Source organism: Sesamum indicum, linkage group LG13 (assembly GCF_026168435.1).
Source record: "Sesamum indicum cultivar Baizhima isolate 11 linkage group LG13, ASM2616843v1, whole genome shotgun sequence".
NCBI lineage: Eukaryota > Viridiplantae > Streptophyta > Magnoliopsida > Lamiales > Pedaliaceae > Sesamum > Sesamum indicum.
The window spans coordinates 18,526,709-18,547,888 of record NC_142669.1 but is presented as its reverse complement, the minus strand read 5'-3'; the positions used below and the strand labels follow the sequence as shown (position 1 = coordinate 18,547,888).

The 21,180-nt window shown below is 34.3% G+C and overlaps 3 protein-coding genes across 3 annotated transcripts; 1 reads left to right on the top strand and 2 right to left on the bottom strand.

Annotated features, from left to right (window-relative positions):
* Positions 1-1,159: 1,159 nt before the first annotated feature.
* Positions 1,160-4,155, top strand: PLAT3 (Lipase/lipooxygenase, PLAT/LH2 family protein). The gene is made up of 2 exons (XM_011099289.3): positions 1,160-1,281; positions 3,424-4,155. Exons 1-2 carry the CDS (start codon positions 1,225-1,227, stop codon positions 3,889-3,891), a joined length of 525 nt encoding a protein of 174 aa, XP_011097591.1. The 5' UTR covers positions 1,160-1,224; the 3' UTR covers positions 3,892-4,155.
* A 515-nt stretch (positions 4,156-4,670) lies between these two features.
* On the bottom strand, positions 4,671-8,674 carry TPR14 (tetratricopeptide repeat (TPR)-containing protein). Its single transcript, XM_011099288.3, is given in 6 exon segments — positions 4,671-5,106; positions 5,535-5,726; positions 5,919-6,252; positions 6,590-6,762; positions 6,856-7,051; positions 7,149-8,674. Coding segments are annotated over 6 exon segments (1,986 nt in total). The 5' UTR covers positions 8,078-8,674; the 3' UTR covers positions 4,671-4,944.
* A 1,084-nt stretch (positions 8,675-9,758) lies between these two features.
* Positions 9,759-11,581, bottom strand: SDH2-3 (succinate dehydrogenase 2-3). The gene is made up of 4 exons (XM_011099285.3): positions 11,278-11,581; positions 10,932-11,170; positions 10,206-10,415; positions 9,759-10,115 (listed from the first exon to the last, which is right to left on the bottom strand). Exons 1-4 carry the CDS (start codon positions 11,548-11,550, stop codon positions 9,905-9,907), a joined length of 933 nt encoding a protein of 310 aa, XP_011097587.3. The 5' UTR covers positions 11,551-11,581; the 3' UTR covers positions 9,759-9,904.
* Positions 11,582-21,180: the final 9,599 nt, after the last annotated feature.

The window sequence follows — 21,180 nt, the reverse complement described above, 5'->3', positions numbered from 1 at the left end:
CCATCCAAGGGGATTCTGGTGTCGTCTGCACATTAGACAAGATTTATAAATAGTCCAGTTAGGCTGGATAGTTATCTGTCACCTTTTTGGTTCAATTCATTCAACCTTAGAGTCATATATAATTGACAAACAAAGTTTTTTTATTGAGGGCAGACCCGACACTTCTAACGTCTATTAATTATTAATTTCAGACTTATTTTTCACTTACCCGTAAAAGTCTATGTACGAGCTCTAGACCTAATGACTTCTAAATATAATTTATTTTTTTTACCCTAGAAGAACATAATAAGATTGCCATTACATACATAAATAATTGTACATTTGAAATATTTCATAAATGACGTGAGTAGATATAAAATATACAAAAATTGAAATGAAATTTGAAAAATGAATGAGAAGAGTCACTATCCCATAATAAATCGATTAACAAGTGTCTGAAACTATGTGGAGTTTGATGTACCTATCACGTCAATTTCTCCATAAACCTCCTCATAACCCACCGCTCGCAACACGACACTCAATTTTAATTTGGAGATTTCGCGATTAATGTTCACCCAAAGTTGTTAACTGTTAAATCAATAAATCGCATTTACTTTTCCTACTTCCTCTTTATTTGGCCATCTGATTCAATAAATTTAGGGTAAATTACAAAAAAATCTCTTTAAATTTAGCATAATTATGAATACTTTTCATTATATAAAAAATTACAAATACCCATGATGTTTGATAAATTTATGAATTTTTGAATGGAAATTGGAATTATAATTTTTGTCCTTACTGTAATTTTTTTTAAAATAAATTAAAATTATAATAAAATCAAATGAAGTGGATGAAAAAATTTTAAAAATTATAAAAAATATTAAGCACTTATTTTCAAAAAATAAATAAAATTATAATTCATAATTCACATGAGTATTTTGATCAGTTCACCATAAAAAACAAATAAAAACCTAACTTAAACTAATAGATTGTGTTAGTTGTTAGACGATCGTTAAAATCAGAGGACTATTAGTAATTTTTCAAATAAGAATAAGATATTTATAATTATACCAAACCTCAGGGAATTTATTGTAATTTACACTTTTCTATTTGAAATGTGTGGTAACTTTAATTATTTATTTTTGCAAAGATATATATAGAAGTAGTAGTATGACAATATTTAGAGTAAAGTGGAGGGCATTCATTGGGAGGTAGGCAAGAAAATTAGTTGTATCCAAAGAAGCCATGAAAGTCAAACTCATCCTCTTCATCCTCTTCTCCATCTTCTTCATCTCCACATCTGTAAGTTTATTTTCTTTTCATATATATATCTTCAAATGCTGTTATATTATACCTAAATATCAAATTAATTTCATTTTTACAACCATACACACACACACATGTGTGTGTGTTTTGCGTTTGTATATATCTTTGTTATGTATATTTTTAACAATTTATGAATTAATACGATAGATGTGTGTGGATTGATATGATATACGTATGAATTTGTATTGTATTTGGATTGATAGGTTTGAAGGTAGGGGTTTGAATTCTTAATAACAAATTGTTTGAATATATTTGGATAATTTTATATTACAAATGATTTCAAATCCGTCAACTCTCGTTTGGAACTATGTGTTTTTTTTATGAAATATTGATGGATTTCAAATTCTTATGATTTCGAGTTGTTTGAATTGTTTTTTAAATCTTTTTTTGTCCAAATATTTTCGTCCAAGTATACACTTAGATGTTTTGTTTTATTTCATTAATACTCTTTTGCATCTGATATAATCTGATAAAATTAATATCAATTGTTTGTTTCTTATAAAATATATAATAGAGTAAATTACATCAACATCTACTGAGTTAGGCCTAATTGCACAAATACACATTATTCTTTCATGTCAATTTTCATCATTAAATGGAGGGTAAATAGCATAAAACCCCCATGTGTTTTAGTTTTTTAGCTAAAAGCCCTCTGTATCCTAAATATTTTAGAATAACGCACACTTTCCCCCTCCATTAATTAGAGTTAACAACGTTAAATTTTTCAAAAAGTTGACTGTTATGCCCTTATAATGATAGCAATTGATCTTCAATAGATAAAAATGAACTATTCAAATTTTAAATTATTTTAAATATATTTTTTTATATTACATATATATATACATAACTATATATATGTGTATAAATTCATATATATATCTGGGCGATGTCGCCCCAGCAGAGGGGCGACCTTGCCGTCGCCACTCAATCTGGGCGACTGAGGTCCTCTGGAAAATGGTGAGTCGGTTTCGGGAAGGGGGCGGCGCCTCTGGCGTGAAGTGGAGGTGGTGTGGGGAATACATAATTTTTAGTTTTTAATTTTATAAATTTTAAACAAATCTGAATTTGAAAAACTTATTTTTTGAAAATAAAAATAATTTAATTTTTCAAAATTTAAAATAATAAAGAACTATTACATTTTTATTTTTAAAACATGATAATTTTAATTCTTTTTTAGTATTTTAATATTTAATTAATATATTCTGTAAATAAATATAATTTATTATAATATATTTAAATTAAATAATAATTTAATTTAGTAATATATACTTGTTATAACCGATTTTTGTTTATATTTATATAAATATTTAAACTTGAAAAGTCAATATTAATATATTAATTTGTATTGTGATTTATTAATTTTATAAATTATATATCTTATGTATTTTAATATTTAGTTAATATTTTTAATAAATAAATATAATTTATCAAATATATCAAAATTAATTAAATAAATTTTCAATAACTTGTAACTTATTAAAATGTTGCTCTTTACAAAATAAGAGTGGAAAAACATTTGGATCTTAAATGTCTAATAAAGGGGCAAAATAGACATCCGATAACTAAATATAACAGTAGAAACACAAAAAATGATGTCAAATAAATTTTCAATAACTTGTAACTTATTAAAATGTTGCTCTTTACAAAATAAGAGTGGAAAAACATTTGTATACTTAAATGTCTAATAAAGGGGCAAAATAGACATCTGTTAACTAAAAATAACAGTAGAAACACAAAAAATGATGTCAAATCGTACAAATAGCGCGTGTTCATCAATCTCCGTTAAAATCTAACAGAGAGGGGGTATTTTACTTGCCTTTTAAATAATACAAGGGTATTTTTGTCTATAAAAATAACATAGGGGGATTTCACGTTATTTTCCTAAAATATAGGGGGGGTGTTATGCAATTTACCCTTGAATGGAGGGTATACTTGTAATATTTACAACTACAATCATCAGGGCGTATTTGTAATTTCACAAAAATCATGACGTGTTTGTATAATTAAACGTAACATCAGTGGTTGAGAATGTAATCTTTTGTGTTAAAGTCCTTTTTTGAGGAAATTAAGAAAAAAGATTCACAAAATATAACTTCCTCATACACCGAAAAAATGCAGGACGATCCGGATTGTGTGTACTCGTTGTACGTGAGAACCAGCTCAATTATAAAGGGTGGGACCGACTCCATCATAAGTTTAACGCTATACGATTCGGAAGGGTCTAGAATCAAAATCAACAATCTTGAGAGTTGGGGCGGGTTGATGGGCCCAGGTTATAACTATTTCGAGAGGGGTAATTTGGACATTTTTAGTGGGAGAGGCCCATGTTTGCCTGGGCCTGTTTGTGCAATGAACCTCACCTCCGATGGGTCGGGTCCAGGTCACGGGTGGTACTGTAACTACGTGGAGGTCACTACCACTGGGGTCCATAAGCAGTGTACACAGCAGCAGTTCACGGTGGAGCAGTGGTTGGCCACTGATGCGCCGCCGTACGAGCTCACTGCCATCAGGAACCTCTGTTCGTCTGGTGACGATGGCAAGTCTGTCATGTACTACCCAGATTCGTCTATGATCTCTATTTTATAACCTATCTGGGGTCTTATTGGGCTGGATGCTTTGACCTATATTGCTGTGGGTTTTTGAGTTTCTAATAGGTTATCCGGATGTATATGTTGTGAGTTTTTGGGTGAATATTATTAAATGAATTAAGAGAAAAGATTAGATGAAATAGTTACGAAAGGACAAAAATGCCCTTTTCTTTAAAGGGCATATTGTTTTGGTAAATAATGAAATGTCCTAAATGTGAGTTATTATTTGTTAATATCTATTAATAACATTTTCCTCTCATTATATGTGAGTCATTATTTGCATTTAATATTTAAATACGAATGACTTGAATTTTTTCACCAAAGCTTATAAGGTAATTACTTCATCAATTTTTCATCCACATAGGAACAAGTATGAGAAAATGTTTAGTAACAAATCTAAGATCAAGTTTACATTTTTTTTTACCACTCAAGCATCCACACAAACAAATTCAGATTCAAATACAAAATCTCTCGTAAAAAAATCTTGTGTCAGAACTATTACACTGCTGTACGGGATGATCCAGTGTACAATTGGATATACAAGGTTGTGGATTCAAAGAAGAAATCCTTGTTCCTCAATTAGGTTTGTTTCCTAAACAAAACTCCAGCAACATAGAACTAGGAGGAATCAATTGTTAAGTACTTAAGCAAGATTGTTTTTGTCCTAAACAAGAACAACAAAAGTTTATGTGACTTGAGAAAGGACTAAGAAATCTTGATGCAACAAACACTACATTAACAAAATTAAGTACCCCATCAAGCGCAACAATCTAAGAATAGCTCATGGAAAAATATTTTCATGTCAAAATTTAATTAATATTTTCATGCAATCTAAGTGTTGATTATCATCGAATTGCACCCCATGATACATGAGCATCTCTTGTATATCAAACACTGTCAACAAATGCTCATTCCTAGCAACACACCCTCAGTTTCTTTCCCTAATTCCATCTAAGTATAAGAGATTCATCACTTCAAATCTTGGGACGGCGGCCAGCCGGGGGCGGCTGATGCAGGTGGCGCTTTCGGTTTTGGCAAATATTTCAAGAGATTATGCAACGACATAATATCTTACATATAGAGCTCTCTCTAACAACTCATGATTGTCTCCTGGAATTGCCTTTGCTCTTGATCCATTCTTGCATATTATGAAGCTTGGAAATGAGTTTACTCCCTTGGATTTTGCTAATGTAGGGTGATCTTCCACCTGCACCTAACAAATATGCAGCAGTATTGGAAAAGGAAAAGACAAAAAGATCTAGTGTATGTGGAAGTTTAAACCAGCTACTTGAGTTGTTTTGACTGATGCAAGATCAATAATTTTAATGGTTAATTCAACGACCTCGCCCAAAAGTTGGTGTAATAACTGACTGCATCCCTGTTCCTTTTGAAATTACTAAAATCTCCCTCGAAATTTACAATTTGCGTGCTGTGTGGTACTGTTTTGAAATATGATGGGATGTTCTCATGTTCTATTTCGAGAAACATAAGAGTGCAGTCGTACTATGATTAATAGCACAAGGGAGTCTTTTCTAATTTTAAGAGGGAAGGCCGGAAGGTTATAGTAGATAACTAGACTATCTTGTAGGAGAGGTTAATGTAATTAACCTTAACTTTAAACTAGGGAATGTGAAAGTTTACCTTAAGGAAGTTGACTGAGGGGTATCAAGTCACAACCATGCCTGCAGCATGGCCATTGCTCAAGTCTTGATTCCTTCGATGTTGTTTCAGATGTGCCTTCGCCTCTTTCAACAACCGCCCCACCTCTTCGTCGTCTGGAATTTCTCTTATCAACACTTCACAATCTTGTAAACACGCCCCCCAATTTTTGATCTACCATCCCAAAACAAGAAATACATTACTATTACACAAATCATTGTTTCACATGAAACTGTAACTCGGGACAACAATGCTCATTAATGTTAAGTATCTTGTCCTAAGTTAAGAAGCCTACAACTGCTTATTTAATTATTCAGGCACATGGAAAATCATGCTAAACATTTATGTGATGATCTAGACAATCACCTTGGCGTAACAATCAGCTCTTCTTAATCTGGCTTTGCTATAAGATGGGCTGACATTGAGTGAGGCATTACAGTCCTCTATCGCTTTATCATACTGGCTAAGTCTGGACCAGCAAGCAGCTCTGTTGGACAACAAGACTGCATTGTGCGGATCGTGGTTGAGCCCTTCCCCATAAGCGCTACAAGCATCAGGATATTTCCCTGCCTTAAACAGCTTATTGCCATTTGATCTGGCTGTTGCCACGGCCCTTGTCTTCCTCAATACTATATTTGCTTCTCTGTTGTTTTGGTCAAGCCTAGATGCAAGTTCTGCTGCTGAAACAGCATCGTCGAACCTGTTTTCCCATGGTCAATATGTATTAGGCCATGATCACTTGGATAAACAGTACAAACAAAAGTTTACATCAATTTGTCCAAGTAGAGACTCATTTTTCACGTTGAGGGAAAATATCAAAATTGCATTATGTTGATCCTCAATGTACATGTGAACACAGAAACAGAATCATGAATCTGCAAATATGGGTCGGCTCGTCTGGGTAAATGTCCGTGAATTGTCGAATGGAATAATCTTTCTACAAACTTTTTATTCTTCCTCGGCAAGTTAAACTTTTTATTGGTGCTACTCTGTAATTGAAATGGAAGGTACGTGGAAATAAAAGATAGAACTCTAACCTCCCCTCAACCATGTCAACTTGTGCATGAACGATTAATAAGCTTGCACTTCCGAAAGGACCAAAGAATTTTTTGCATTCATCAATGTTAAAATTTGGACCTTTCGTCATGGTTTCAATAGCTCCTTGGTGCCTGTTAAGCTTCAACAAGGCCTCAGCTTTCAAAGCAAATATCTTCAGAAAAAGAAACCAACAAAAGGTTTATTAAGTTTGACTAATATATATGCTAGGAAAATATGATTGTACATGGCATGTTGAATGACTTACCAATGGTGCAGAATCAGCGCCAGCTGCTATAGCTTGGCTGGTTTCTTTCAATAGACCATTCCAATCTCGTCGAGTCTTTGCCTCCGTGCACTTGTTTAAATGAGTTTGAACTTTTTGAGCCTTATTCATCGCATCAGGATCAGCGTCTGATCCAGCCTGTTTGAAATGATACATAGCCCTCTCTGCTTCTCCTAATCTGTTGAAGAACAAGGAAAGATGAAAAGAAACAGGCACAAATTCAAGAATGCAAGATGAAAAGTTACTGCCTGAATATGCAAATTTCCTAGTCCTACCTGACATAAAGAGTAGCCAATCTATTATGAGCTCGTTGATAAAACGGATCTATTCGAATGGCTTCCCGGCATTCAAATGCTGCTTCAAGAAGCTTTCCCATAGCAGTCAGCGCTGCGCTTTTGTTGCTTCTATAAGATGCCTTATTCGGGTCAATGGCGATTGCTGCATCATATAGAGCAACAGCCTCTGCAAGCTTCCCATTCTTGTAATCTTCATTGCCTAAAATCTTCAGCTGCTCAGGGTCCATCCTAGTGGACACAGCCCTGCAAAAGGGACCTTTTTTTTCAGGCTCTTCATTTTTCTTGGCCTCATTCTTGGTGGTGGGGCTGTACTTCCCATTAATAGGCAATGGCTCCTCATTTGCTGTCCTCGGAAGATAATCAAGAACATTCCCGTTATCAGTGTCTCCGGCGTGCCTCAAATTCCCCAAATTGCCATACAACATTACGTTACTAGATGATGCCCTGACTAATGATCCAGCCCCTTTCGATTTCTGATGATCGGAGATCATGCTCTCAAGCTCACCGGAGATTTCAACCGCAGCCTGAGGCACCTTACGAGCCTGGCCATGGCCCGTTTGGGCGGCTGCAGCTGCTGCTGCTTGATTCCTAGCTTGATTCTGCTGTCGTGCAGATGGGGACTGATTCTGTTGATAAACAGGTTTGGAATAATTCTGGCCTGGACGGGATATGATTCTATCTACCTGTTTTCTATCTTTTTCGACGTTTGATGACTCCAAGACCTCCGAATTATGCCCAACCTTTTGTGTTTTGGGTACATCTATAGCGGGAGAACGGGCCGCATTCTTTGCATTGGATGCTTCAACTGAACCTGAGGAGGGTAATTTTCTAGTCCATAAACCCCTACCACCAAAAACTGCAGTTAACAGGCCACACCCTGATTTTTTCTCAGGGGAAATGTCTCCCATACCAGACTTGAATTCACCCTTGTGTTATTATGGGTCAATTCTATGTACAGGAGAAGAACATGCATGCAGCTTTTGTATCATAAACTGAAGAAATTGCAATGAAACTGAATCAAGAAAACTAGAAGTTCATTTCTTGATGATCAGAAACGTTTATGTATTTGATTGCATTCAATTAACATGTCGAGAATTTATGTTGATTTCTCTAAACAGGCAGTTAAGAGAGACTTTCAGGTTTGAATTAAACGATCTGAGAGCCTCCAGGGGAATCACTACCCATTGCCCAAGCAATTTCACTTTCCTTGTTTTGTCTCTTTCCGTCTGAGGAATGGATTTTTGGAGAGAGATAATGGCATGAGAGAGAGAGAGAGAAATGAAAAACAAGAAACCTTTGTGGCAGGGAGAGAGAGAGAGAGAGAAAAGAGAAGAACAATTTGGATGTTTATCTTTTGTTGTAATTTTGAGTGGGGACTTTCATCGAACACTTTTTTCTTTTTCTTTGATTGTTTGTGTGGAGGGAAGTGGGACTCGGACATGCTCTCGGCCTTGTAAGAAATCAGGTCCGCAAGATTTTAGGAATTTTCAGAAGGACAAGAAATTGCCCCGTGGAATTTAAGGTATTCAAGATTCTTCTTTGTCCAAGCCTTTTAATTTTAATTTCAAGGGGTATAATAATAATTTTGTAAAACATAAGGAGTGTTTATATATTTTAGTCCAACCTCAAAGGGGGTCAATATAATTTAATCTTAATTACAACTATAACCTCAACGAGTGTAATTGTAATTTAGTAAAATACTAAGAAAGTTTGTATATTTTAGTCTGACCTCAAGGGGTGTCAATATAATTTAATCTTAATTACAACTATAACCTCAAAGGGTGTAATTGTAATTTTATAAAATGAAGAAGTGTTCATATATTTTAGCCTAACCTCAAAGAGCATCAATTTACAGGCAAAACATTTTTTAGTCCCATAAAACAAGGACATAATTTATTTTGGTACCACAACTATGACAGGTGATGCTTTTAGTCCCATAAAACTCAAAATCACGTCTTTTTAGTCTTAGATAATGTGATTTTGAAATTTTTTAGTCCTAAAAATAACGATGACTTTTTAGTCTCAAAACGGTAACACACATGACTCTTTGAAATTAAAAACATGTGATTATAAGTTTTATGGGACTAAAAGCGACACTTACCATAATTGTGGCATAAAAATAATTCTGCTAATTAAAAAAAAAATTGCCCTCAATTTACTCTTACTTTAATTAATCAATTTTTTTCTCATCGATTATCAGCCTTAATCATAATGTTTTTACTATTATATTGATCTTCATTTCTCGTCATTTATGAGAAACTCAATATTCAACATCTTACATTAAAACCAAATTCAGAATATTCGAAATCTAACGAATATATTCAATTTGCATTTATTTCTTTTTGAAAATTAATAGTTCTTCTGTTGACATTTCTATGTTTGTTTAGACGATTAGATTGTATGATATTATAACTATCTATAAATCATTCAAGTACATTTTTTTCATTTACCTCTAATTATTGAAATATTCCATCCACCTTAATTTAAAAAGAAATACCATGAAGAATGTAGATGACTATTCAGTTTCTCTAAATTTATCAATTAATCTTTTTTCTAGTTTATGTCTATATATAATGTCATAAGCAGAAATTCAAAAATGAGAATTTTCAACATATTGCAACTGAAATTATTACATTATTTTCCGAGTGTCAATCCTCAAAAGCCCTCTCTAAAGCCCTCACAACTTTCAAATATCTGCACTGCAAATTGCATATGCAGGTCCTACACAGAATGTGCTAAGCCTGGCCGATGGCCTGTCGATTTCGATGCTCTGTCTCCTCAACCGGCTGAGAGAGCAGATGTCTCGTCTTCATCTTGTTGATGGCGTTCGCGGGATTCAGGCTCTTGGGGCATGTAGCTGTGCAGTTTTTTATAGTCCTGCAACGGTACAACCGTGTTTTATCCTCAGTTAACGCCTGCAGTCGTTCCTCTGTATAATCATCCCGACTGTCAAAAAATAGAGACATTGAGTTGAATGTGTGTGTTAACATACATCAACAAGATACTAAGAATCATATGATGAGAACGAAGATGGACCTATCTGAAATCCAACGATAAGCGTGGAGCAGTGCTGCCGGCCCGTAGAACTCCTCAGGGTTCCACCAATAGGAAGGGCATGAGGTACTGCAGCAAGCACATAGTATGCATTCATACAGCCCATCTAGTCTCTTTCTTTCAGCTATACTCTGCCTGTATTCTCTGCCGTCCGGTGGGGGCTTCTTCGTCTTAAGCCATGGCTCGATGGACCTGCATTATAGTTATAGGGAACATAAGCTAAAGACGATGATAATGATTTGCAATTTGCATCCAACATACATAGGTATCAGAGTTTTAGTCCAAATCAAAAGTTTATTTAGCAATTTAATCCACTTTTCCCGTAAAAAATTTCAAAACTTCCCAATTTTATAACCTCGGCTAAGATACATAAGAAAATCCCACTAGTATTTACATTGCATTTTTTAAATTAATACAGGAGGCTTATTTCTTTATATTTTTGTTATAAAAAAACAATTCAAACACTGCCACAATTTATGAGAGCCTAGCAAACTTAGAGTGAACCCTTAGCTAAACTAACATGATTACGAAAGTCAATTCATCCCGTACCCTCAAAACTAAAATTGCATTTAAATGCCACCTTCGGAACTAAAATTGTGTTTTTTCCCTGTCGAACCGACTCCAAAACACCCTAAATTATAGGCCTAGACCATTACTGAAATTGAGTTGAACAGTGTCAGTCTATGAAGAGAGGATGATGATTCTTACTTGTACTGCTGGTAGAAATTGGTGAGATCCACAACTAAATCCTTGATCACATACATATGAGGCAGCGGAGTAATCACAGTGGCCCTACTCGTGTCCGCATCAATCGGCTTAAGGCACGCCACCGTGTTCGTCCCATCAATGTTCATCGCACACGATCCGCATATTCCTTCCCTACAAGACCTCCTGTAGCTCAAACTCGAATCATCCTCTCCTTTTATCTTCTGCAGCGCGTCAAGAACCTACAACCAAGAACCACGCTTCTTAAGTAATCGTCAGAAACTTCATTCAAGGAAACCGCAGGAAGAATTGAGTGAATGGAAGGTGCATGGAGGGTTTAATATTTTGCCATGGGTCCGCAGGCGGAGAGATCGAGGAAGTAGGATTGGAGATAAGGCTGCTTCTGGGTCGGGTCGTCGGGGCTCCATCTGTAAATCTTGAACTCTTTTATTAGGGTTTGGGTCTTTTGTTTGAGAGTTGAGTGGGATTCAAGAACTTGCTCTGCGTGTTGCTGGGCGGCGGGGTGGCCTTTCAGGGTCGGGAAATCTCTGTTTTTCGGGTCTGTTTTGGAGAAGATATGGGTCAGTTTTTGGTATCCGTTTTTGAACCACCTCTTCGACATGTTGGAGTTTGAGTGATGAGTTTGTCGTTTGGATTGCTGCACCTTTTATGTCTGCATGTCCGGGTGGGGTGGGTGGGGTCACTGTTTCAGAAAGAGAGACACCTGGTTTGCATGACTCATACGTGTTTGAAGTTTGGAATCAAGAATTTGTAGCAATTCGTGGAGGGATGATTTGGCGAAATTCATCTACCACATTTTGAAATTTATGACAAACTAGCCGTACCTGGTATATTTTATATATAATTAAAAACATTTAAAATATATATATATAAAAATAATTAATTAAAATTAGAATTTTTTATGTTAAAAAATAAATAATATGAATCATTAATAAATATTTTTAAAATATAGAAGAATATTTAGAGTAGGAGAAAGAGAAAAAAACACTAACAAAAAATAAACAATTCTTTAAAAAGTAATTTTTACACTTGTAGATATATAGTGGGGAATATGTTGAAGTTAATGCGTAGAAAAGAAAAAACAAGCTGATTAGAAAAAGAGAAACACCAAAAAGGTGTTATCTATTAGTATATAGTAGTATATGCGGCACATTCGTGTAAAATTAAATTTAAATTTTAAAATTTATTATTATTTGTACAAATATATATTAATTGGATAATATAAAATATTAAAAAATTGAAGAAATTTATGAGAAATTGCTCGAAAAAGATTGAGAGAAGAGAAAGAGATATGAAAGCTGAAGAGAGAGGAAAAATTTAATTAAAAATAAATAAAATTGACAGGATCATAAAGATTGAAGATACCAAAATGGTGCTCTTTAATTAATTATATAAAGGTATAATAGATACTAATTAACAAAGATTATTATCGTTTGTTTCTAAAAGGTAAAAAATATTAATTGAATATCAGTGAAAAATATTTTATTATAAATAAAACTACGACATATGTTAATTAATCATGCTTAAAACTTAAATTTTTATATAAATTATCTGAACATAATAGATAATGTTATTTACTATATTTTTTAAGCCATAGTGTTAGTCCCACTTTTAATTTATAGTTTAATCTAATTAGTAATGTCACGAAAAAATATGATGCTCGGATCCACTTGAAGTTGAAAGTAGTGAAATAAGTCTAAAAAATAAAAGAATGTAAATGAGTGATGAATAGAGTATTATTGCTCGATTTTTGTGTGCGACTGAGAGATTGATATCGAAATGAAAATTTAAGTACGAAATACAATGTTCCTTTCAGCTAAAGTGGTAGAATGAAGGTGAAAGTTATAGTACGTAGGCTCAAGTTGCCTTCTCCTGCTGGAGGAGCTCTCTATAGACAACCATAAGTTGGTTAAAGCAAATTACTGGAGCATGATCTCAAAGTGGATAGATAACGATTCAACGAGGTTCCCGATGATTGGATGATCCATCTCGAATTCGATAAAGGGTTATCTCTTGACCGGAGTTGGAGAGCGATTCTCGAGGAGCGATTAGAGGCTACTGTGGATGAAAGTATCTTCTAAAGATAAGTATGTCATCCCAGATTTTTGAAGAGGTGGTCGAGGAGACGGTTTTTCCTAACTGGGTCTAAGTTTTTAGGATTTATAGGTTACTTCTGGTTGGAAGCGCCATGTGTCCCCAAAGGGTTGTTGGTTCTTATCTGATTATGTGAGGTATGCCTTTAGAGATCCTACGTGGATGTCACCTAGGCCGTCAGTGGACGCCACGTGATATGGGGCTTTGACTTTGGCTGGGGATTTCAAGTTCCTAAACTTCCTTGTGCCTATGTGGCCTTCGTGAATCTGGGCCCTTATTGATTTGGCCAATTTATTTTCTGGAGGCGCCTCCTGTTAAACTCCCTTATGGCTTTACTTGGATTGGATTTATTGGGGGCATCTTGAGCTGTTACCCAAGTTGGGTTTCCATGGGGGCAACTTAGACCTTGCATTCCTCTAAGATTTGAGATTTCTTTTTCTTTTGAACTGCTTGGTCCTCTTTAGGCAATTTATTTTTTTGAGCATCATTTAGCCCCCCTACTCTAATAAGTGAACCTTCTCCACTTATTAGAGTATGCATCTTAGAGGGAAAAGATTGGCCTAAAGAATGAGCCTTTTTTTTTTTTTTCCGCATTACTATAAACAAATGTTAATAGCATAAGCATACCTAGAGAAAGAAGAGCTTACTTCATGCCTGTATGAGTAGGATTTTTTCTAAATGTGCCTGTTCAGTACATGGCTTATGTGTCTCCACGAAGGAGGGTGCCTTTTGTACCTATTCGGGTGTAGGGCTTTATTTTTCTACCAAAAATATTAATAATAGAGATGTGTCTATTATGAGTAGACTGTTGTGCATGTACGGAGCAAGATTTATTGTGTTTCCTCGGAAGAGGGCTTATTTGAAAGTGCCTTCTTGGAGCACGACTTGGAGGATTCGTTGGAGGAGCGATAAGGTATCTACTCAAAATAAGCTTATGTGCTTAGTGGCTCGCACATCTGGAGCGCCTACAGAAAGGCCTCCAAGACGTACAGTATCAGTTCGCTGGAGCGCCCTTGGAGGAGCAGCATGCATCCCCTTCAGCAAAGAAATTCTAGCAGATGAACTTCCCTTCAACTGGAATGACTTCTCCTGCTTTGAGAATGTTTTCTATCTCCCTCGTTACACTACGGGGGTTAAGTGTCGTGTGTTCATAACCACCTTCACACGGTCCCACAATGGTTCAATCAATTGCCCTCGAGATCCATCTGGTCGTTTGGAGAATTTCGATTCTCTGTCTCCAACAATTTGCCAGTAGTAAGCGATTACAACAAAAAGAATCAGAGTCACTAAGGGAGTGTCTTCAATGTTTTAACTTAGCGGCCCTAGAGGTCCCTACTACTACATCCAATACACTATTTTTTGTGCTTTTAAGCAAGGATTACAAAGTGGGGATCTCCTCAAGTTCTTAACTAAGAAGCCCTCTCTCAATTTTTTACAATCTCCTAGCACTAGCTGAAAAATACATTAACTTGGAGGAGGTTAGGGAGTACAAGAATGAAGTCTTTGGTGAAAAAACGCAAGGAACAAGAGGATGAGGACCTACTCTACCCAGATGCCTTTGCCCCCCAGGCGGCGTCCCCCTCAAAAAATAACCCTGCCACCCAAGCGGGCATCCTTCTCATAATAAAGCCCTACTCCCAAACAGGCATCCTTCAAGGTATAAGCCTTGCCCTTAGGCAAGCATCTCCCTCAATTAATAAATCTTCACATACAAGCTCTTCTCAAGGAGTATCTTTAATATTCTAACTTAATAATCTTGGAGGTTTATTTTACCACCTTCAATGTGTTAACATGTCCTTTTTGTAGGGATTTCACCAGGGAGATATCTTTCTCAAACTTCTCAAATTAAAGCCTTTCCCCCAAGTAGAGACCCTCTCATAAAAAGCCCTATCTTCCACACAGGCACATAGGCCTCCTCCATGGATGCACCCCAGTCCTCCTTCGGGCAGGCACATAGGTCCTTCTATGGGGACTTATAAACTCTGTCTCGTGCAGACACCTAAGCCCTCCTTCGCAGAGGCATTTAAAAACCTGCTTTTGGCGGATACCTTACTCTTCCTCCAACAAGGTCCCTAAGTCCTGTTCCAAGGAGATAAGCCCTCCTCTAAGGAGGCACAATAATTTTTGCTTCGTACAAGACCTATTTGTTAGTTAACATTCTTTTGTAAAAAAATAAAGCCCTACATCGAAGTAGGCACAAAAGGCACCCATTAAGCCTCTTCCATGGAGGCACCTTCATAAAAAGCCCTGCTCCATACAAACACGAAGTGAGCACTTCTTTTTCTAAACATACCTATGCTGCTAACATTCTTTGCAGGAGTTCAGAAAAAAAAAAAAAAAAAAAAAAGACACTACCTCTTCGGACCTCACCTCTAAAGATGCTTACTCTAATAAGTGTCGAAATCTCTACTTATTAAAGTGGAAGGGTTACTGATGTGCATAAAATTAAGTTAGCCCAAAGAGGCCCACGCAGCCAAAAAAAAAAAGAAAGAACCGAACAGTCCAAGAAGCCCGGAGGAAGGGAGGAGGCCCTGCACATCCTTCGATTCGGATCATGATCAAAGTCTGCCAAAATATTCGGTCCAAAAGTCCCAGCTCCTCATCGATCTAAGTATCAGCAACCACCTTTGGACCATATCGGCCCTAAGAGGACCTCCCTAGAGGTTAGGACTCCTCACGGGCGAGGAGTCTCCCGACTCCCAAGACAAAGAAGCTTGCATAAGCAATGGGGGACTTCCTGGCGGCTAGAACTCCTTACAGGTCGGGTCTCCCTAGACTGAAGGAGACTCCTATTAAAACACTCCAACCGCGGATAAGGACAACCTACCCCTTATCCCAACCAACTTCTACAAGAATTGCGGAAGGGGTCTATACCCTCAACAGACGAGAGCACTCCCTCTATAAATACAAGTTTAGTCTTCCATAAGGAAAACACCCATCTCACGTCCTTCACACCTGAATTATCTTGTAATTAGAACAAATTGAATTTTCAGAATTTTTCTTTTTCCTTTATATTTCTCTTACAAATTTTGAGGTAGAGGAGGAGCAATTAATGATTGTTTTTATCAACTGAATTAGGATATTAATTGCTAAAACCTAATCTTCTTTAGTTTAAGTTCAAAGTAGACTTACTAATGTGTATGTGTGTTCTCAATTGTTGACTTGGTCTCTTAGTTCATTTTTAACTATTAATAATTAATTTTAAAAAAATTATTATGATTAAGAGTACTGTCGATCCGTGACCTTCTTGACTTTATTCATCATAATATTACTTTTTTTTTGTTATTATTTAAATTGGTTATACCTGAATTAATATTATGTTTAAATCTATTGATCGCAACTTAATATATACTTCGTTGGGACGAAAATTTGTAATTTTACATAATTTACAAGAGTTTTGATATAAACAATTTGTGGTTTGCTTTCTATTATAATTTACGAAATCTCATTCTAATAAAATTAATTTTGAGTTATATATATATAAGTGCATTCTCTGACCACATAAATATTTATGTTTTATATCTTTTTGCACAGGTTTTACAGTCTTACTAAATTATTCTAACTATTTCTTAGTATATGGTATTTAAATGGACCTTTATAATATGTATTAAATAGTTTGGTTGGATGTCATATTAATATAAGAAAAATGCATTCTTCGTCCTCTATTTTATTGTGGCGGAGTGATATTTTTAGTCTATTTTGATTTTAATAATTTAAAAAACTTAGTATTTTTTTTATTTAAATTTCTATAAAAAAAATATCAATTTCTCAGAGAAAGGCACATATTTGCCAAATGACAACCCTCCTAAATTATATGTCGGCAAATTGGAATTCTCCTGCAAAATTTGGACCTTTTAAATATTATCCGTAATTACAAAATTAAAATCAAAGTAAAAATTGCCACTCTTCCGAGTTATAGAACAAAAAATACACTTTTTTATTAATTTACATAATGCAAAATTTATTAATCTCGTTGGTGATATAATATAATATCTATAATTTATATTCTTAATTATTTTCACATTCAATTTATATTAAAGAAAATATTAAAATAGAAATTGCAGATAACCCGTATTTATTTTTTTAAAATAAACAAAAAAGAAAAAAATGAGTTGGAGATGAGTCATGTATATGATGGCAAAAGTAGAATATATGCAGAAGAAGGAAGAAAGGGAAAGTGGTGTCTAATCACTTAATATATATATATATATATATATATATATATATTTGTAATTAATTGGGGGTTAGGTAAAAGCTTTGATTAAAGGTATTTAATTATCTTAGCTTATCTTAACTTCTACGCCATCAACTCTCGCGTCATCATTCGCATTCCCAGGTTTAAATAAAAATTAATATCACTTGTAATTAATTAATCTTCATATAATTATTAATTAATTAATTGATAGGGTAAGAAGATAGATAGAATCATAGAAAGGTGGCCAAGATCAATTCTATGGGCCAATCATGGTTTTGCGCTAAACTAGTTCGTGTTGTATGCACCAAACTTTGAACTTTAGTTTATATTCACATTTGCAAACAGGGTAAATGACAGGTAATTTTTGAAATAATTAAGAATAGCGTGTCATTATTTGGAACATTATGAATATTCTACTCAAATAAAAAAATAAATTGTATAAACGTATCTTGTAATTTTAGAATTTAGCTAAAAACTTCCTATATTAAAAAAAAGAGAAAAAAAAACTTTATGTCTTTTCTAAAATATTGCACACTCCACTTCCACTAAGTTTAGCAACGTTAAAATTTGTCTTTAATTGCCCGTTAGACCCTTCTTATAATTCTTAAAAATTGAACGATCCAAATCTTAGTAATTTAAAAACTATTTTTCAATTATATATATACATATACAATACATATATAATATAATATATTGCAAATATTCACTATAAGAAAATAGGGTATTAGAGACGGAAATTAACTATAATTTTCGTTTTATAAAATATATCGGTGATGGAAAAATTCATCGCCACACTCTGTGGTTGAAAGCCCCGTGGTTAAAATTAGCGACGGAAATATTCCGTCTCTAAATGAGGAACATTTCGTTGCTGCTTCTATCGACAAACAAGAACAAATTTAGAGTAATCTGTCTCTGATTTCTGTAGGCAATCCGTCTCTGATTCCGTCGATAAAAAAGTAATTCCGTCTCTAATCTGTCAATGAAGGTAGTTCCGTCTTTGAAATGCACAAAATATTCTGTTTCTAATTCGTCTCTAATCCATCTATAAATCCTTACAAATTACCGTCTCTGATTCCCAAAATTTTTCGTCTCTAATTTTTTTTTATTTTTTTGGTAAATTTTTTGATTTCTGTACCCAAATTAATATCTTGATCATTATACCATCAAATACATTCAATCAATACCAAAATCTGAATTTTTCAAACCAAGAACAATAAATTGTAACAGAAAAGATACTCATAATACAACCAATAATAATATAATTGATGTCATTGTATCATCCAAATAATATCAATGTCTGCACTCCCAAATCAACAAACGAAAATCAAAGTACCATCCAAATCAACATAAACAAATTCATAAACAACCAACAGAAAAAATAAACTAATGATCTTTCCGAAATGTTGTTGCTCCTACTGTCCAGACCCACCAGCAAATTAATGATTTGTGTATCCCACATCTTGAAATAATTTTCGAACTAATTCTTGTAGGTCTGCCTCCCTCTTTCGAGCTTCTTCAAGAGCAATTTCAAGAAATTTTCTATTTTCTTCTTCTCGTCTTGAAAATTCTTCTTCCATCTTTGTAGCATTAGAGCGCAAGTCCTCTACAACTTTTGTTAACTCATTAAACTTCTCCTCAGATACTTTAAGAGTAAAACTTACTGAACTTGCACTTGTACATGAGGAGCTACTTCCAAATCCATATAAGCATCATTTAGAAAAACCTCCAGCAATATCATAATCAAATGAAGGCTGGGAAGAAACATTAGTACAACCCGTTTTTTCAAGGTATTCTTCTTGTGCAAGTACATTAGATAAAAAGGAACATTTATATAATAAAAGTCTAAAAAAATTTCTCAATATATATACTAACCAATATTTAAATACCAATAATAAATTATACTTACACTAATTCTTTTAGATTTGTTGTCTATGAACTCCCCAATTTCTTTATTTTCTCTATGGCATCTTTGAAATACCTCAAGATTAGTCACTTCTCTACCAAGTTCTTTTTCCTATAGTTTACAAAACAATATTATACATGTCAAAAAATTGCATAAAAGATATCTAAAAACTTATACTTAAAACTTACCATTTTTTGCCTATGTGCCCCTATAGGTATAAAACCACCAGTGTATTTTATTATCGAACCATTTTTTTCAGTCAAATGATTTTTTTGGGCAGTTCAATATTTTCCTGCATAATCTTCTGAGGCCCAATACTTCTCAACTAGCTCATTCCATAATTAATTATTCAATCAATAAGGACCTCTATATATCATATCACTCATCTCTGATCATCTACCTAACTGTTTGTGCGCATCATTCAGTGCATTTTGCTTAGCTTTGTACACCATCTCTTTAAATCAATCACTCGCATTTTCATTCCACACCTTCCTTATTTCTTCGTCAGTTAGATTATCCCACCAGTATCTCAACTATCACATTTCAAAACAATAAATCACATTAAATAATTACAAAAATATATCTATGTAATTTAGCAATGAATAAATTGGATTAAATATAAATAGTGTTTATTACCTTGAAGTTCTCTCGTAGTAAATCTTTAGATGCTTTTGGCACTGCCTGCCATCTTGGCCATGCCTCAGTGAAAATATCTTTAATATCATTTATGAGATTTCGTGTAACACCATTTTCAATAAATCTATTTGACAAAATAAATTTAAAAAATATATAAAATTAAGAAATAGAGCTAACAGTATTTATGAATATATTAAGTTCAATTTTTTAGAAGCTTTGAAATTACCGATTGTTGACCACTGTCACTTTTGTCCTTGTGGATGATCGGGATTCTGAGCTCTATTGTTGGGTCCCCGTCGACGTCCATGTGATACAATATCATCACTTTGTCTTGTATTTTCTTCATTTTCAAATTTTAAAGGTATTGTTTCACCAACCTATAATAGTAAAAAAAACAATAATAGAAATTTTTTAATGCATAAGAAATAATATAAAAAAAACAAAAGTGAAAAATTGTCTTACTTGCATTTCACTGTTCGAACCTCTTGGAAGAATACGAGATGAGATACTTTGTCCACACACCTCTTCACTAGAATTAGAACTTGGATTATCTTCTGGTTGTGATGAGTGATCTCCCATAAACTTCGTACTGAACAATTTAATGTTGTAAAAAAGTATTCATTATGTGGAATTATGTAAATGAAATACATGGAAAAAAACTATAGTTGAAATTGTTATATTGTAATGGTTTGAGCTTATATTTTCTGATAAATGATTAAAAGCAGAAGGGGGTGAGAATGCAGAAGAAGAAACAGAGAAGATGGAAGGGAAATTTGAGGATTTTTCATTATACCGTTCATCACATCTTGCCTTTCCTTTTACATGGTAATGGAGACAAAAACTCATAAAAACTAAAGCTGAATTACATTAAAATGGTGAAGAATAAAATCTGAAAAAATGATCCTAAAAGTAGTCCCTATTGGCCGAGCTTTTAGCTTGCAGAACAACAAAAACAGAGGGCAGTTTTCCTCCATTCCCAAGCAGACGAAATTAGCACCGTACACGTGTCTTGGTCTGTTCAAATCAGGCAATCACTCTGTCAAAATGTCCCAATTCAGCTTGCGCCCTAATTTCCCTTCAAAATGGTAGGGTTTCACTCCTCGTGACCTAATTTTTCTCCCAATTCAATTCCCGCCTTCATCGAACGGTTGAGATTTAAATTGTACGGCTCTCTTCAAGAGTCGCATTTTCTGCTGAAAACGCGACATATGTTTACAATATGCAATAAATTTTTATATTCATAAATGTTAGTGTTCCATTGATGTAACTAAGATTTTATATTATTGAACTATATGGGTTAATCGGGCCATCAAGATTTTGATGAAACTGTTAGATATGATCATACTTCAATAGAATACATTTGCAAAAAATTTAGCCTTATTGGGATATGAATGTTGAGATAT

Coding starts and splice junctions, on each gene's coding strand:
- SDH2-3 (XM_011099285.3), bottom strand. CDS start 11,550: ATGTCGAAGAGGTGGTTCAAAAACGGATACCAAAAACTGACCCATATC. Junction 11,171..11,277: donor TCTCCGCCTGCGGACCCATG/GCAAAATATTAA, acceptor TCTTGGTTGTAG/GTTCTTGACGCGCTGCAGAA. Junction 10,416..10,931: donor AATTTCTACCAGCAGTACAA/GTAAGAATCATC, acceptor ACTATAATGCAG/GTCCATCGAGCCATGGCTTA.
- PLAT3 (XM_011099289.3), top strand. CDS start 1,225: ATGAAAGTCAAACTCATCCTCTTCATCCTCTTCTCCATCTTCTTCATC. Junction 1,282..3,423: donor TCTTCTTCATCTCCACATCT/GTAAGTTTATTT, acceptor GAAAAAATGCAG/GACGATCCGGATTGTGTGTA.